Source organism: Neovison vison, chromosome 2 (genome assembly GCF_020171115.1).
Source record: "Neovison vison isolate M4711 chromosome 2, ASM_NN_V1, whole genome shotgun sequence".
NCBI classification, from domain to species: Eukaryota; Metazoa; Chordata; class Mammalia; order Carnivora; family Mustelidae; genus Neogale; species Neogale vison.
This window is the reverse complement of record NC_058092.1, coordinates 892605-909931: the sequence shown is the minus strand read 5'-3', so window position 1 is coordinate 909931 and position 17327 is coordinate 892605. Positions and strand designations below refer to the sequence as shown.

At 55.1% G+C, this 17327-nt stretch overlaps 1 protein-coding gene across 1 annotated transcript in view; it reads left to right on the top strand.

Annotated features, from left to right (window-relative positions):
• The window catches only part of CFAP74 (cilia and flagella associated protein 74), a 73234-nt gene that overhangs the window by 12452 nt on the left and 43455 nt on the right, over window positions 1-17327 (top strand). The window contains 10 exon segments of the mRNA XM_044236407.1: window positions 3-119; window positions 121-213; window positions 215-355; window positions 357-386; window positions 388-484; window positions 487-561; window positions 564-703; window positions 10205-10289; window positions 15752-15836; window positions 15949-16095. Of these exon segments, the coding sequence (XP_044092342.1) occupies window positions 3-119; window positions 121-213; window positions 215-355; window positions 357-386; window positions 388-484; window positions 487-561; window positions 564-703; window positions 10205-10289; window positions 15752-15836; window positions 15949-16095 (1010 nt within the window).

The window sequence follows — 17327 nt, the reverse complement described above, 5'->3', positions numbered from 1 at the left end:
GCGGCGCTGTGCGCGGGGCTCGGCGGCCACCCCGGTGGACGGTTTCCCGCGCGGAACCAAGCACTTCCCGGACTCGCGGCGGCCCCGGGAGGCACCTCGAGGTCGGGTGCAGCGGCGCGCGGCGCTCGGCGAGGGCAGGGCGGCGCCGCACTCACTCCCGGGTCCCCGCCGGGCCTGGCCCGAGAGGCCCTGGTCGCACCCCCACGGCTGCGCTGCAGACACGCGCTCCGGCCGGGCCGGTCGCCTCACGACAGGGCGGGGCAGGGGACCCCGGGCCGGGCTGGGGAGGGGGACGCGCGGCTCGGCGCGGCCCGCACGTGGAGCCCGCAGTCCCAGCCTACGACGCCCGCGGGAAAGCCCCCGTCGGCGCGAGCACGACCGTCGCTGGGTGCACCAACCTGCCCCCGGGGCTGCTTGGGCCAAAGCCCCGGCTACGGCCCCGCGCGCCCCCGCGTCCACCGAGCCGCGGGATCCGCTCCGGGACTCTCCCCGGCCGCACTGCGCCTGCGCGGGGGCGCCCCGGACCGCACCATCGCCCGAGCAGGGGTGCGCGCGGCGGGCGAGCCCCACCCCGGCCCGTGGAGCCGCCCGTCGCCCTGGAGTCGCTCGTTGCCATGGAGCCGCCCGCCGCCCTCGACGCCGCGGCCCAGGTCTGGGAGCGCCCCGGGAGGAGCCTCTGCGACCCCCGGCCGGCCACAGAGAGGTGGGTCCGTTCGCGCCGGCGTCCGGGTTCGGCCGGGCAGGCACCTGCTGCGGCGGGTCTCGCCCCCGGTGCTTTTCGCGGAGTCCCCGGCCCTGGGGCTGGTCCCCCCCCACCTCCCGGCTTTGCGGGCCTCACTGGGGTCGCGGCGCCGCCGTGGCAGCCCTGACCAGAGTTGGGGGGCCAGAGCCCAGCGGAGAAAGGGAGCCCCGAGTCCTCCCGCTGGGCTTTTCTTTCTTCTTTAAGTTTACTTTTTAAAGATATTATTTATTTATTTATTTATTCATTCATAAGAAAGAGAGAGAGAACGAGCGGGGGGAGGGGCGGAGGGAGAAGCAGACTCCCCGCTGGGCAGGGCGCCCCATGCGGGGCTCGATCCGGTGACTCTGGGATCATGAGCTGACCTGAATAGACGCTTAACCGGCTGAGTACCCCCAGGCGCCTCTATTGGGTTTTTCAAAGGGAGCCCCGTTTGGGCAGTGGAGGGGCCCCTGCTGTGTTTCCCACCAGCTGCCGGTCCTTTCCTCGAACCCTTCCCTGCACGGCCGCTGAGCCAACCGCTGCGCCAGCCGCTGCGCCAGGTACGGAGCCCGCACCGCCCGGCTGGGCCGCCAGGTGCCCGGAGTTCCCTCACAGGTGCTCTGGGCAGGTGGACGCGCGCCCGCGCACCCGGCGCAGACTGGTTTTAAAGTGAACATCAGGAAAAAATTAAATACATACATACACACACACACATATACAGATACACACATACACACATATATACACACATACACACATATACATGCATGTGTACACATATATACAGGCACACACGCATACATATGTATACATACATATACATATATACATGCATGTGCATGCACACGTGTGCACACATATAGTCTACACATACGTACACATAGGCACACATGCATGTATACATGCACACATGCACATACATATGCATATACACAAACATACATGCACACACATACATACATATAGACACACAAACACATACATATACACATACATACGTAAAGTGAACGTCAGTAGCAACTACTCAGGTCAAGAAGTAAAACCATGCCCACAAGGTAAGTCAATCCTCCCTTCCCTTCCCGCAGGCAGACCTCACTCACTCCCAAGACCCAGACAGGCTTTTGTGATTCTCATTTCCTGGCTTTTCTTCAGGTGCACCCCCCTGTGTATGCGTTCCTAAACACCGTAATTAAGTTTCACTGACTTTGGAATATCATATAAATGGAATAATACTATATATATTCTTCTTTAATTTTTGAAACAACTCCAAGTTTACATAAAAGTTCAGTCCCCAAATCGTCTTTTCCTAAGGCATTTGAGAAGTCACTTACGGGATGCTTTCTGACTGAGCCACACTGTGCAGGCCGTTCTCCCACATGACCTCAGAAGGGCCATCAAAGTCAGGCCACTCACAGACGTGTCACCACCACTGTTAAGCACCTTTTGACAGTTGATCCCAGAAAGCCACGAAAGCGAAAGGACCCCATCTGGGATCACACGTTGCGCTCCGCAGTCCTTGCGTGTCTGCAGCGTCTGGCCCTCAGCCTCCCTGGCGTTTCCCGGGCTTTCAGGACGCCGCCTCTGACGGCTGCAGGCAGGTCCGGAGAAGCTCTTCGATGTGGGCTTGTCCGATGTTTCCCCAGATGAGGTTCGCATCATGCGTCCTTGGCAGGAGAGTCAAAGGACTTATGTGCCACTTTCTGCCCATTCTGGCCTGTGGGGTGGGCCATGTCACATCACCGCCGACCTTCACCTTGATCGCCGGATTAACGTGCTGTCTGCCGACGTCTGCCGTTCCCTGTGTGATTGACACGTGTGGTGTCGGGAGATCGTTGAAGCTATATGGCCGTGTCATCCCTCCAAGGCTGGAGCTGGGTGGCTCCCAGTGACACCCCCCCCACCCTGCCTGGGCTCTGATGTCCTCCATGGAACAGCCTCCTCCTGCTCCCGCCTGACATCCAGTTTGGGGCCACGACTCCCCCAAGCCGGCACCCCCTCAGCACCCCCGTCTGGGCCACCGCGGATCCTGCTTCTCCTGCCAAATCCAGGGCACCTTTTGCACCTTCTTCCCTGGCGTTCGTGTTCAAGGGGCCCTGCAGCACGGCGCCCGACGTGGAGCATTCGCATCACCCCAGAGCACCCAGAGGAGGACCCGTGCGCCTGCGGCCATCCTGCTGCGGGATTCCGGACTCTCTGCTATTCCCAGCCTTGCTGCTCTGGGGGGTCCTGCTGTGTCCCGAAGCCGGAGCGTGTGATGAGTTGAACTGTGTTTCTTCAAGGAGAAAACATCATGGGTTGAAGCCCTAATCCCTAGGATCTCAGAAAGTGGCCTCCTTTGGGAATAGGGTCATTGGGGATGTCATTTGTTGTGATGAGGTCCTACGACAGGTGTCTTTATAAAAAGGAGGTATTTGGACGTAGATCTGGGCCCCTGGAGACCGTCATGTGGAGGCTGGAGTTAGCCCACCCCAAGCCAGGGCGCTGTCACCCCAGAGCACCCAGAGGAGGGTCCAGGGCGCTGTCGGAACCTTGGAGAGGCCTGGAACACACGCTCTCCCAGCACTTCAGGGGGACCACGGCAGGTGGTCACCACGATGGCAGGTCCCTGTCCTCTGCAAGTGTGAGAGAACACATCTGCATCGCCCGGAGACACCTGGTGTTGCGCTGGCGGTGGCAGCCCCAGGACACTAGCGCGGCATCTGTAGGACGCACACCCAGGAGCAGAGCCCGGAGTCAGAGAGAATGGAAGCAAAACTGGGCCCCCAAAGGCGGCCATGACCTCATCCTCGGAACTTGGGAATATGTTAGACGATGTGGCAGGGGAATTCAGCTTGTTTAGCAGCGTCTGAGCTGGGGACAAGATCCCAGATTATCCAGGTGTCCTCAGGAGTGGGACAGGGAGGCAGGAGAGGGGAGGGAGTCACAGAGCCCCGGGGGGACGGTAGCTCACGCTGCTGGCTTTGAAGATGCTTGAATGGGGCCTTGAGCCGAGGAGTGTGGGGGACCTCCAGAAGGGCACGCGGCCCTGCCACACCTGGATTTTAACGCAGCGAGACTCACTGCCGACCCCGACCACCCGAATCCCAGCGTGATTGGTCGGTTAAGTCACTGGGTTTGCAGTAACCTGTTACAGCAGCAATGGGAAAGTGATACAAAGGTACATACTTTTTCACTTTACTTTTCAAAAAAAAGATTTTATTTATTTGAGGGGAGGGGCTGACTCCCCGCTGAGCAGGGAGCCCAACATGGGGTTTCATCCCAGGACCCCGGGATCATGACCCGAGCCGAAGGCAGATGCTTCACCGACTGAGACCTATAGATGAGGCCGGGCAATGTGCGTGTGTCGCCGACAAACAGCTTCCCCGAAGCGGGAGCCTGTGGAGAGCTACGGGGAACCGCACGAACGACGCGGGAGGCAGGCGGGACTGGGGGCCGCTGACACACCGGGGTGCGGCTGCCCCGCTTGCCGGCCAGGGCGAGCTTCAGGGCGAAGGGCCCTGCTGACGGGCTGCCCCTTGGCCGCCGGGGGCACCTCCGCCGACCCGGGCGTCGCCCTTACGTGCTGCTGACAGCAGAGCTTTTGGGCTTTGTGTCGACGTTGTCTTCTGGTTTATAACTCTTCTTCCACGCTCCTTCGGGCGTTCTCCGAACACAAGTTTTTAATTTAAGTGTACATGGCCCTGCGCCAGCTTTTCCTCCCGTGGCGGAGGTTTGCAGCGCCGCGTGCCCCCAGCATCCACTGTGGCCCAGGGCCGCTGTTCCTGCCTGCGACGTTCATCCACAGGGAAGCGCGTCCCGGCGGGAAGGCCCGGCCGCTGGGCTCGGGACGAGGCGGGCGCCCTTGCCCGCTGGCGGCCCGCGCGCTCCGGCTGGGTGTGGGGCGGTGCCGAATCCGCAGAGCAGCCTGGAGAGAAGCGGCCGCACTTGAACACTCACGCATTTATGCCGACTTTGTGCTTTTCTTTGCACTTTTACCGTGGGAAAGTGCGATCTCAGGAAGGTAGAGAAGGGGCGACCCGGACTCGCAGGCCCGGTCCCCTTGGCGCCTCCGGCTCCACGCTGCTGGCCGCGCCCGTGCAGCCCCTCACCGGCGGTCCTGGCAGGGGGAGGCGAGAGAGCAGCCCAGGCGGGGTGTGTCCACCCGAACCACTGCGCCCCCGGGGAAGACTCCCTTCTGGCATAACTACGAAATCGTTATCAGTCCCAACAAAATTAACCTGAATTTCTTGATAAAATCAAACACCAGTCCGCCTTCACTCGCATCGTCTGGAAAACAAGTCTTCTGCAGCTGCTTCCTGGAATCCAGGGACAAACAGGACCCCCGCACCGCAAGTGACCGACTTCTCTCTGAAGGCCCTTTTGGTTTAAAGCGGCCACCCTGTCCCTCTTTTCTGCGTTGACATCCATTTGCTGAAGTTTCTGGGTCGTTCGTTCCGTTTCTGTATGCAGGAGGCCTCCTTTAATGTCAGCCTCCAGCGTCTTCTCCGGAGAGGATCTGCACGTCTTTTGTTGTGTCCGGTTATGGTACCTCGTATTTCTTGGTATAATTCGAAACACACGGCATCTCTTCCAAATCTCGTTTCCCCCCCGTTCGGAAGAACAGGAATACATTTGGTTTTTATGACTGGACTTAGGTCGAGCGACGTCACGAAATCGTCTCAGTGACTTAAGGCCGGATGTCTGCGTGCCCGGTGGATCGCTCCGCACACAGTCCTGGGATCTGAGAACGTTTCCACTTCGAGCTCCTTGTGTTCCTTCCAGCGGGTTCTGGCCGGGAGCCCCAGCGGCGCTGAGTGGAAGCAAACGTCCTTGTTTTGCTCCCAGCCCTGCGGCTTTCTGTGCTTAGAACTCGTGACGTTTCCTGCAAACAGCATTGCCCACACTAAAGAAATCCGTGTCCAGCAGAAGATGGTGAAGTGGGATGTTGAATTTGATCAGTACTTCCCCACATCAATCGTGTCGATCATGGAAGTCCCTTCCTTCGGTCTGTCACCCGCGGTGAGTTAACCTGATTCTAACGTGCAATCAGGCCTTGCGGTACCAAAGTTGCATCCGTGCGCTGCTGCGGGATTCAGGCAGGGGATGCTCCCCCCTTCCCCTTTCATTGTCCGGCTTTGGTGACACAGGTGACAGGAGCTCCGGGAAGAAAGCCAGGGAGTGGGCCTTCTGCCCCTGCTTCCCAGAAGCCGTGTGCACGCCTCGCGGGTTTCCCAGAACTTGGCAGGGCGGCCTCTGCACCCCGAGCCCCCTTCAAGGGTCCGTCTGTCTATTGAGTTTCTTTTATGCTCGTGGGATTCAACCTTTTTCTTTTCTTCAAACCATTTTGATTACTACTATTTTTCTAATAACTTGTCCATTGTCTAAATTTTCACATTCATTGGCATAAAGTTGTTGACTGACTTTACTTTGTAATGTTTTATGAGGTATTTTTCAGTTTTGCAGATCTGTAAAAAATCCAAACTTGCCGTTTCCGGGGGCGTCTCTCTCTTATCTGTTTTCGTTGTGCGGATTTCTAACCTTTGTCATCTTCTTTCTTGCACTTTCTTTGGGTTTCTCTGGAAGGTCTTTGCTCACTTCCTCGACTGGTCGTGGGTCCCGTCCGCCGTCCACCGTTCCGCGACGGGTGCTGTGGGGCCGCGGGTGGCTCGGCCGGCCCCGGACGGTCCTGTCCCGGAACTCACGGCACCGTTTCCACGACAGTTTTCCCGGGACCCTGGGCCATTTACAAGTATGTTTCTTGGGGGCACCTGGGCGGCTCCCTCAGTCAAGCCTCCAACCGTTGATCTCCGCTCCAAGCTTGATCTCAGGGTCACGGGATCAAGCCCCGGGCTGGGCTCCACGCTCAGTGGGGAGTCTGCTTGGGACTCTCTCTTTGTCTCCCCTGCCCCTTCCCTGCCCACACCCTCACTCTCTCTCTCCTTCCCTCTCTTTCTAAAATAAATAAATCTTAAAAAAAAAAAGTGTGTTTCCAAGTAGTGTTTTTTTTTTTAAAGATTTTATTTATTTATTTGTCAGAGAGAGAGGGAGAGAGAGCAAGCACAGGCAGACAGAGAGGCAGGCAGAGGCAGAGGGAGAAGCAGGCTCCCTGCCAAGCAAGGAGCCCCATGTGGGACTCGATCCCAGGACGCTGGGATCATGACCTGAGCCGAAGGCAGCTGCCCAACCAACTGAGCCACCCAGGCGTCCCTCCAAGTAGTTTTCTAAAGGTAGTTCTCCATTGCTTACTGATTTGGGCCGATGAATTCTGGCCAGAGAACAAGTTTTTAGGATCGTCTTTATTGAGGAGTAACTGGCGTGCAGTATTGTGTTCATTTCAGGGGGCACCACAGTGACTTAGATGCACCTGCCTTGTGAAAGCCTTACCCTGATGCGTCCTGTCCCCATCTGTCACCATACAAAGTCATCACGACATGACTGGCTGTGTTCCCTACTCTGTACAAAGCTGTGTACCCTTCCAGGCCTTTGAAATTGACTGACACCTGTTTTGGGCCCAAGACACGGCTTTCGCAAATGTTCTGTGTTTGCTGTAGGGGACCCTGAAATCCTGCAGTTGCCGGGTTCCGGGTGTCTGTCGGCTCAGTTTGCTAATGACGTTGTCCAAGTGCACGTCGTTGACGACTTGTCCCTCCTGGTTCTGTTAGAGAGTGTGTCACAGTGGCCCACCAGAGTTGTTTCTTGACCTTTTGCTCGTTCCGTCCACCTGTGCTCCGCTTGCTTTGTGACCGGTTAGTGGGTGCGCATGGGCTTCTGGGAGCCGAACATCGGGTGCAGACGTCCTGCGTGGCTGTTGCTGCTTTTCGCCTCCAGAATTCCGCGTGTTTCTAGATAACTCCGCCGGCCTCCTCTTCACAGTTCCCGGCCAGCGCGACTCTCTGAATTATAAGCCTGGGGCCCCCGCAGGCTTGTGTTCTAGACGTCTCTTCGGTAGTGTGCAGTTAGATTTTTTGGTTGCTGTTACTGTTCTTTTCATCCAATTTAAGAAGAGACTTTTTATTTAACCTTGGCCATTTAACCTGTGTATATGCTTGCCTTCACTTAGATTTCGATCTGAAGGGTTCTTATTTTCTAGTCAACTCTTCGAGCTTCTTAAGGCAATTAAAGTACAATTTCACCCAGCGTTTCTGCTTGTTTTCCGTGCGATGGCTGGACCTGGGCGGCCGTGCAGCCAGAAGCAGGGAAGGCACTTCGAGCTGCTTATTCAGCACGTCTGAGCAAATCTCTGTTTCGGATTCTACCCCACCCCCAATTCATCGGCGCCCTGTTCTGGGGCCTTTCACCAGCGGTCGCTGTGCCCAAGGGGCGTCGTGTTTCAAGTTTTCCCCCGGAAGGTCAGTCTGCGCCCCTGCCAGCCGGGCTGATAACATCCTCATGCCTCCAGCTTCTGTTCTGCTCAAATGATGTCTCCTCCCGTTGGCCTGGTCCTTATGGACTCGTGTGTTGGGAAAACTGAATCAATCTTTCTGTGGTTTTAGTGAGAATTTAAGAGGGGCCAAAGGCCGCCCCCTAGAAGCGCCCTTTTTAACTGGACATTCGGCGTGTGTGTGGCTGACGGGCACCTGGCTGCTTCAGTCCGTGGAGCAGTGACTTTCTTTCTTTCTTCCTTTTTTAGAGAGAGGGAGAGAGGGCTTGGGGAAGGGCAGAGAGAGAGAGAGAGAGAATCTCAAGCTGAGTCCATGCCCAGCGCAGAGCCAGACGTGGGCTTGACCTCACCACGCTGCGATCATGACCTGAACCAAAGTCAGGAATCAGAGGCTTGACCAACTGCACCCCCGGGGTGCCCCGTGACTCTTGATGTCTGGACTGCGAATTCAAGCCGCACGTCGGGTGTATGCATCACTTACAAACAACATCTTGAAGAAAAAGTGTATAAAAAGTGCTATGATGTAGTCGTTTTCCGTGAAACTGTGACGTTCTACCTCTGCTCAGAGACTCGTTCCCCTCGGGGGTCAGTCACACCGTTGTCAGGAGCACATGGAGGTCATGACCGTGAAGCAGAACAGATGCCTCCACTTTGTGCAGATCTTCCAAGAGCTCTGCCGTTCCCCGACCAGTAGGTCAACAGATTTTATCAACGGGAGGAACATTTGGCGTTTTACAAGATGCCTTAAAATTCTGCCTCTCAGAAGGGAAAGGCATGATTCTTTGTGGCATTTCAAAAAATGGATTACTAGCACTGACTTATTCATGATTTGTCCAGGAAACATTATTAGGCTTTGAAAATACTTTTCAGTTAATTATTCTGAAGCAATTGCTAAATTAAGCAGTGAGAAACCAATTCGTCTATAATTTTAGCGTCTCCTACATAAGATCAACATTTAATATCAACGCTCCCTATCAAGTTCTACGCAGACGAGCTCGGAGCGTTCCCAAAATGATGAAGTGTGATGAATATTCTGAAATTTCCTAAGAAATGCTTTTGAGGGGCGCCTGGGGCTCGGTCGGTGAAGCCGCTGTCTTCGGCTCAGTCATGACCCCAGGCTCCTGGGATCGAGCCCCGCACAGGGCTCCGCTGAAGGCGCGTCCGCCTCGCGCTCTCCCTCTGCTGCCCCCGCTTGTGCTCGCTCGCTCTCAAACCAGCAAATAAAATCCTAAAAATAAAGACTGGCTCTTGAGCCGCGCCGTAACGTACCCCCGCGCTGCACCCCGCGTCCCGCAGCTGCGCTTGGGCCTCCCCCAGGGAAGCGCCTCTGCGGCAGGACCTGCGACGTCGCGGCCACCGCGGTGCTCCCGCCCGCCCCAGCCCCGGCCTCAACCCGGAGCCCCTCCGCCCGCCGCCGTGTGTCCCGGACGCAGCCGCGCGCGGCCCCGCGTCATCCCGTGCGGGGACAGCCGCGCAGTGCGGGCCGCGGGGCCGGGCGCACCCCGGGGAGCGGCTCTGGGCCCCGTGGGACGCCCGGGTCGCTGGGCTGTGATCGCCGTTTGGATTCGGGATTTGCGGCGGCGTGTGCGGCGGCGTGTCCCTGCGCTGGTTCTCCTCGCTCGCCCCGCGACTCCCGCGGCCGCTGCCGGCCTCGCCGGCCCTTCCCGCCCCTTCCCGGCCGCGTCTGTCCTGAAACTTCGGCGCCCTCGGGTCGGAGGCGGGGCTGCAGCTCGCGGGCGTCCGGGCGCCCTTTACAGAGCCTGGTTGTCGGGCGCCGCCAGTGCTTTTTCCGAGGCTCCGGCTTAGGCATTTTCTTAATGTCTTTTTACAGGAGAAATTGTTAACTCTTTTCTTTTTTTAAGATTTTATTTATTTATCTGACAGAGATCACAAACAGGCAGAGAGGCAGGCAGAGAGAGAGGGACGCAGGCTCCCCGCTGAGCACAGAGCCCGATGCGGGAGTCGATCCCAGGACCCTGAGATCATGACCCGAGCCGAAGGCAGCGGCTTCACCACTGAGCCACCCAGGCGCCCCGAAATTGTTAATTCTTATGAAATCCAGTATTTATGGCTTTTTAAAACTATGACCTTATTCCTCTGTAACTGTGATAATTTGTTTGTAGCTAAAATTTCTGCTTCCCAAGATGGAAGACGACGCCAGCCCGGCCCCCCGGTCTCCGCTTCTGGACGGCGTCGCGCCGGCGGCAGGTGGGAAGATCCTCCCCAGCGGCAGTTGCTTCAGCAACAGCGAAGATGCCTGATGCGCTTCGTCTCCCTCAATTCCTCGTCTTCACACAGACCGCAGCTCTTCAGCTTATATTTTTTTCTCAGAGAGGGGGCTTCTATTTTTCTGTCTTCAGTTGGAAGAAAGATAAACTATGGCTGAGAATCTTGAAAGGAGCAAACATGGTTTTCCCGCTCTAACATCTCTGTTGAGAACCAGATGCCGTTTTTATCCCAGTCCTTTCAATATGACCTATTTTTGTTTTCTCTCCCTGAAAGCTGTTAGATTTTTTAAAAATCACTGATAATCTCACATTTTTCTAAGACATGCTTTGATTTGGGTTAGCGCTAGGCATCAGGCAGGACAGTCCAACCCGGGCGAATTTCCTCGGTCCCCCATGCAACCCCCCGCGTGGCTCCTTTCTCAGTACTGAAGAGAGATGTAATGAGGCATGCTGATGTGAGGTGAGGTTATGTGACATATTGTGAGGTGAGGCGAGGTGAGGTGATATGAGGTATGGTGAGGTGAGGTGAGGTGAGATGATCAAGTGAGATGTGTTGAGGTGTGATGTGGTGAGGTGAGGTGAGGTGTGGTGAGCTAGAATGAGATAAAGTGAGGTGAGTTATGGCATTGTGAGGTGTGGTAAAGTAAGGAGTGATGAAGAAGCCGGGCTGATGTGAGGTGTGGTAAGGTTAGTGAGGCAAAGTGAGATAATGAGGTGCAGTGTGGCATGGTGTGGTGATACGAACTGAGGTGAGATGGTATGGTGAGGTGAGGGGGGTTGAGGTGAGGTGACCTGTGGTGACATGAGGTGAGAAATGGTTTGTGGTGTTGTGAGGGCTAGTGATGTTTGGTGAAGGGAAGTGAGGTGTGGTGATGTGAGGTTTGGTGAGGTGAGGTGAAGCGTGGAGTGCAGGATGGTGACATGAGGTGAGGTGAGGTGAGATTTGGTCAGGTGAAGTGAAATGTGGAGTGCAATATGGTGATGTGAGGTGAGGTGAGGTGAGGTTGAGGTGAGATGAGATGTGGTAAAGTGAGGTATAGTGTGGTGTGGTTCGTGGTATTGTGAGGTGTGGTGAGGTGAGGTATAGTGAGGTGTGGTGAAGTGAGGTTTGGTGAGGTGAGGTGTAGTAAGATGAAGTAGAGTATGGTTAGGTGAGGTGAGGTCAGATGTGAGTGTGGGGTGTGGTGTGGTGTAGTGAGGGGAGGGGAGGTGTGTGGTGAGGTATGGTGAGCTGAGGGTGAGGTGTGGTAAGGTGAATTGAGGTGACTAAGGTGAGGTGAGTTGTGGTGTGGTGATGTGAAGTAAGGTGGTGATGTGAGGTGACACTTGGTGAGATGAGGTGTGGTGAGGCAGGCTGTGGTGTGGTTTGTGGTGTTGTGAGATGAGGTGTAGTGAGTTGAGGTGAAATGAGGGGAGTCGAGGTGTGGTGAGCTGTAGTAAGATGAGGCCTGGTGCGGTGAGGTATGATGTGATGTGAGGTGAGGTAAGATGGGGTGAAATACAGTGAGATGATGTCACGTGAGGTGAGGTGTGGTGTGGTAAGGTGAGGTAAGATGAGGTGTGGAATGGTGTGGTATGGTGAGTTGAGGTGAGGTAAGGTGTGGTATAATGGGGTGTGGTTTGTGGTATTATAAGGTTTGGTGAGGTGAGGCAAATGAAGTGTGGTGAGTACAGGCAAGGTGTGGTGCAAGTAAAGTGATATGAGGTGAGATGAGGTGAGGTGTGGTAAGGTGAGGTATTGTGAGGCCAAGTGAAATGAAGCATGGTGAGGTGAGATGAGATGAGTTGAGGAAAGTCGATGTGAGGTGAGTAGAAGTGAGGTGAGATGAGGTGAGGTATGGTGAGGTGAAGTGAGGTATGGTGATGTGAGGTTTGGTGAGGTGAGGTGAGGTGTGGTGTGGTGTGAGATGAGATGTTATAGAGTGAGATGAGATGTGAGGTGAGATGAGATGAGATGAAATGAGGTAAGGTGAGTTGAGGTGAGATGATGTGAGATGAGATGAGGTGAGGTGAAATTAGGTGAGGTATGGTGAGGTAAGGTAAGGTGTGGTGCGATGAGGTATGGTAAGATGCACTAGGGTGAAGTGAACTGATGTGAGGTATGGTGAGGTGAGATGAGGTGAGTTGTGTGACAAGGTGAGGTAAGTTGAGGTAAGATTAGGTGAGGTGTGGTGAGGTGAAATGAAGTTAGGTGAGGTGAGGTGAGGTGTGGTGAAGTGAGGTGAGTTACGATGAGGTATGGTGAGATTAGATGAGGTGTGGTGTGGTGAGGTGAGATGAAGTTAGGTGAGGTGAGGTGAGGTGTGGTGAGATGAGATGAGGTGAGGTGTGGAGTCGTGTGGTATGGTGATAGGAAATGAGGTGAGGATGCTGTCATGTGTAGTTTCTGGTGAGGTAAGGTGTGGTCAGGTGGGTGAAGTGAGATGTGTGATATAGTGAGATGAGGTGAGGTGAGGCATGGTGTTGTGTGGCATGCTTTGCAGTGTTGTGGGATGTGGTGAGGTGAAGTAAAGTATGGTGAGGTGAGGTGAGGCAAGGTGAAATGTGGTGAGGTAAGATGAGGTGAGGTGAAGTGAGGTGAGATGAGGTAGGTGAGGTATGGTGAGATGAAGTGAGTTGCGATGTGGTGAGGTGAGGTGTGGTGTGGTGATATGAGGTAAGGTGTGTTGAGGTGAGATTAGGTGAGGTATGGTGAGGTAAGTTATGGTGAGATGTGGTAGGGTGAAGTGAGCTGATGAGAGGTATGTGAAGTATGGTGAGGTGAGGTCTGGTGAGATGAGGTGAGTTGTGGTGTGGTGAGATGAGGTAAGGTGTGGTGAGATTAGCTGAAGTAAACTGAAGAGAGATTAGGTGAGGTGAAGTGTGGTAAGATGAGGTGAGATATGGGGATGTGAAGTGAGGTGTGGTAACATGAGGTGATGCTTGGTGAGGTGAGGTGTGGTGAGACAGGGTGTGTTGAGGTGAGGTATGGTGTGGTGTGGTTTGTGGTGTTGTGAGGTGTAGTGAGTTGAGGTGAAATGAGGGGAGTTGAGTTGTGGTGAGGTATTGTCAGGTGAGGTGTGGTGTGGTGAGGTGAGGTAAGATGAGGTGTGGAGTGCTGTGGTATGGTGAGTTGAGGTGAGGTGGGGTATGGTGTGATGTGGTGTGGTTTGTGGTATTGTCAGGTTTGGTGAGATGTGGTGAGGCAAGGTAAGTGAAGTGTGGTGGGTAGAAGCAAGATGTGGTACAGTAAGTGATAAGAGGTGAGATGAGGTGAGGTGTGATAAGGCAAGGCATGGGGAGGCAAGGTGAAGTGAGACATGGTGAGGTGAGATGGGATGATATCAGGTGGAGTGAGATGAGATGAGTTGAGGAGAGTTGATGTGAGGTGAGTGGAAGTGAGGTGAGGTGAGGTATGGTGAGGTGAGGTGAGGGGCAGTGATGTGAGGTTTGGTGAGGTGAGGTGAGGTGTGGTATGGGTATGAGGTGAGGTGTGGTGTTGTGTGAGATGAGGTATGGTAAGGTGAGGTATGGTGAGGTAATATGTGTTCTGGTAAGGTGAGTTATGGTGCAGTGAGGTAGGATGAGGTGTGCTGGGTGAAGTGAAGTGATATGAGGTATGGTGAGGTGAGGTGAGGTGAGGTAAGGCATGGTAAAATGAGATGAGTTGTGTGATAAGGTGAGGTAAGGTGTGGAGAGGTGAGGTTTGGTGAGGTGAGGCAAGGTGAATTGAGGTGTGGCATGAGGTGAGGTGTGATGTGAGGTGTGAGCGGAGGTAAGATGAGATGAGATTAGGTGAGGTATGGTGAGATAAGGTACGGTGAAATGTGGTAGAGTGAAGTGAGCTGATGTGAGGTATATGAAGTATGGTGAGGTGAGGTGTGGTAAGATCAACTGAAGTAAACTGAGGTGAGATAAGGTGACATATGGTGAGATGAGGGGAGGTGTGGTGATGTGGGATTTGGTGAGATGAGGTGTGGTGAGGTGAGATGAGATGAAGTATGTAGAGGTGGGTGATATGAGGTGACTTGAGTTGAAATTACTGAAGTATGGTGAGGTAAGGTAAGTGAGTTGAGGTGAGGTGTAGTGAGGTGAGGCGAGGTGTGGTACAGTGAGGTGAGGAATTTAGGTGAGGTATGGTGTTGTGAAGTTAAGTGAGGTATATTGAGATGTGGTAGGATGAAGTGAGTTGTTGTGAAGTATGGTATGGTGAGATGAGGTGAGTTGTGAATTGTGGTGAGGTGAGGTAAAGCATGTTGATGTGAGGTGACGTGAAGTGGTATTAGGTGAGGTATAGTGATATCAGGTAAGGTATGGTGAGATGAGGTGAGATGAAGTGAGGTGAGGTGAGTTGAGAGATAAGGTGAAGTGAGGTAAGGTGTGGTGATACAGAGGTAAGGTATGGTGAGGTAAGATGAGGTGAGGTGAGTTAAGATGAGATTAGGTGAGGTATAGTGAGGTAAGATGAGGTGAGATGAAATTAGGTGAGGTGAGATGAGGTAGGATGTGATGTAGTGAGGTAAGGTCAGGTGAAATGAGAGGAGATCAGGTGAGGTATGGTGAGGTGAGCTGAGGTGTGGTGAGATAAGGTGAGGTGTGGTATAGTGAGGTGAGGTAAATTGAGGTGAGATTAGTGAGGTATGGTGAGGTGAGTGAGATAGGTGTGGTGATGTCAGGTATGGTATGGTAAGGTTAGTTGAGGTGAGATGAGGTATGGTAAGGTGAGGAGTTGCGAGGTAAGTATGGTGGGATATGGTGAAGTAAATCAGTACCCAGCTTCCCATCTTCTAAAATTGTATAGGATTTTCTTGTGTACTCTCTTTCCCATGTTCCCTGTGATTTGCATTGATGCCTTTTTTAGTTCCTCTCATTTCCACTGAGAGTTAATGAAGGAGTGGTGATATGTGTTATTTGTTTTGCTGGAAGTCTACAGAGATTCTCTAAGACAATATTTCTTAAACTTTTCTGTCAGAGAATCCCTTTACATTTTCAAAAATTCTTGAAGACCTGAAGAGCTTTCATGTTGATTATATCTTTTAATATTTACTGTATTAAATATTAAAGCTGAAAACTTTTTGTATTTATTCACTTAAATTAGCAAAACTGAACCTGTTATATGTGACAGAAACAATCCGGTCTGTCAGAAGACGGATTCTCACACTGCATCTATGTTAGCCCGTGTGAAACTATGTATCACGGGACCTTTCAGAAAACTCCGCTGTACACTTGTGCAATGAGAATGAAGGAGGCAAATGATGCGTTAGGGTTGTTAGGAAAATGGTTTTTGATTTTGCAGACTCTCTGCAACGGTCTGTGGCCCTCGCACCGGGGTTCCCTGGGCCACACTCCGAGAGCCTTTGCTCTGAGACACCAGCAGCTTCGAGCCGGTCTGCGTTTGCCCCAGGGCTTCGGACCTGAATGACTTCCTCTGCTCTTTGTTTTTTCTCTTGCCTCGGCTTCTAGAACGAGACAAACGAGAGGCCCCGGAGGGTGCGGTTGAATTTCCTCCTCCAGAAGCGGGGAAGGCAGCTGGCGCGCGACGGCCCGCGTAAGAGCCCGGGGTGGGGGTGGGGGGCAGCTTCCCCGCAGCCTGCGCGGGCGGCCGCGGCGGGAAGGTGGGGCTGCGCGGCGAGGCCAGTCGGCGGCCTTTCCGGGTTCAGCCCCGAGCAGGGGCGCAAGGCTGGCGCCGGCGCCCAGGAGAAGAGGGCGGCCGCCACAGACGGACCGCGGGCCTGCCGGCTGCGGAGGACCCTGAGCCGCCTAGAGGAGCTGCGCCGGGAGAAGGAGCTCTGCGTGCAGAGAACCCGGTGAGGGACGCTCGGCGGCTCCTCAGGGGAGGGCGTGACGTCGGGGTCCTAGGATCGTCCCCCACTGGCCCAGGGACCCGCCCGCCACCTGCTCCCCGGTGCTCAGCGGGAGGCCGCCTCTTCCTCTCCCTCTGACCCTCCTCCCACCCCGCCCCCTTATTCTCTCTCTCTCTCTCTCTCTCTCTCTCTCTCAAATAAATTTAAAAAGAAAAGAAAACCAAGTGGGGAGGGCGGAGCTGGGGGGGGGGGAGCAACGGTGGGCGTGGTGATGGGCGGGGCGAGCGGTGATGGGCGGGGCCATGGGGAGAACGTGGTGGTGGGTGGGGCAGGGTGGCCCCAGGCTCGGGGAGTTGTGGGTGGAGCCACCGAGGGTCGGGGGGAGAGCTGGGGTTGGGGGGCGGTGAGAGGTGGGGGGCGTGGCGAGCGGAGCAACCCTCGTTCCAGGAGGCGTGGGCCCAGCCCTCTGACCCTACCGACCCCACGGGGCCCCGCAGCTGGACCCTGGCCGTCCTGGATGGACAGACTTCCTCCTGCCTCCTGGGCGGTGGCGGCCAGCTGCAGAGGCTGCGCTCTCTGTTCCGCCGGGCCTCGGCCGGGCCGGTGCCTGCCTGCGTGGGGCTTGCCCTCCGGTGGACGTGGACGGCGCCGCCCCCGCAGACCCCTGCCGCTCCGCGGGCCCCTCCCGCTTCCGCGTGCTCCCCGGGTGTCTGTGCAGAAAAATTCGAACCTGCGGAAAAGTTGGAAACTTTTGGGCATGGGTGTAGCTGTCGCTCGTGCACCACGGATCGCCTTCTCCGGTCCCTTCTTCCTCCGTTCATGTGATTTCTTTTTGCTCCGCTGTTGGCCAGCAAACTGCGGGAATTGCAATACTTTGCTCCTAAATACTAAAAACACAGAAGTATCCTGTGCAGAACCTCGCTTGGTTGCTTCCCCTAAGGAGACAGAGCCCTGGCCACACCGCGCGCCCGTCCTATGCAGCTCCTGCACGTCCCCCGACGTGGTTTGGAGCTGCTTCGGTTGTGTTAATCACAGGAACTAGAATTTTGAGTTGGGACTAGTCCGGGCCCCCACACTGGCTGGTGGTCCTGATGGGTCTGTGAGTTCTGGATCACCGAGGAGGGGCCACCGCTGTGGGCCCTGGGCACAGCCCCCAGGGCTCTCCCCTGTGCCCTTGACATGCCTGAGCTCATTCCTTTCTCATTGGAGAATTCTAATTCTCATTTGGGCTGAGG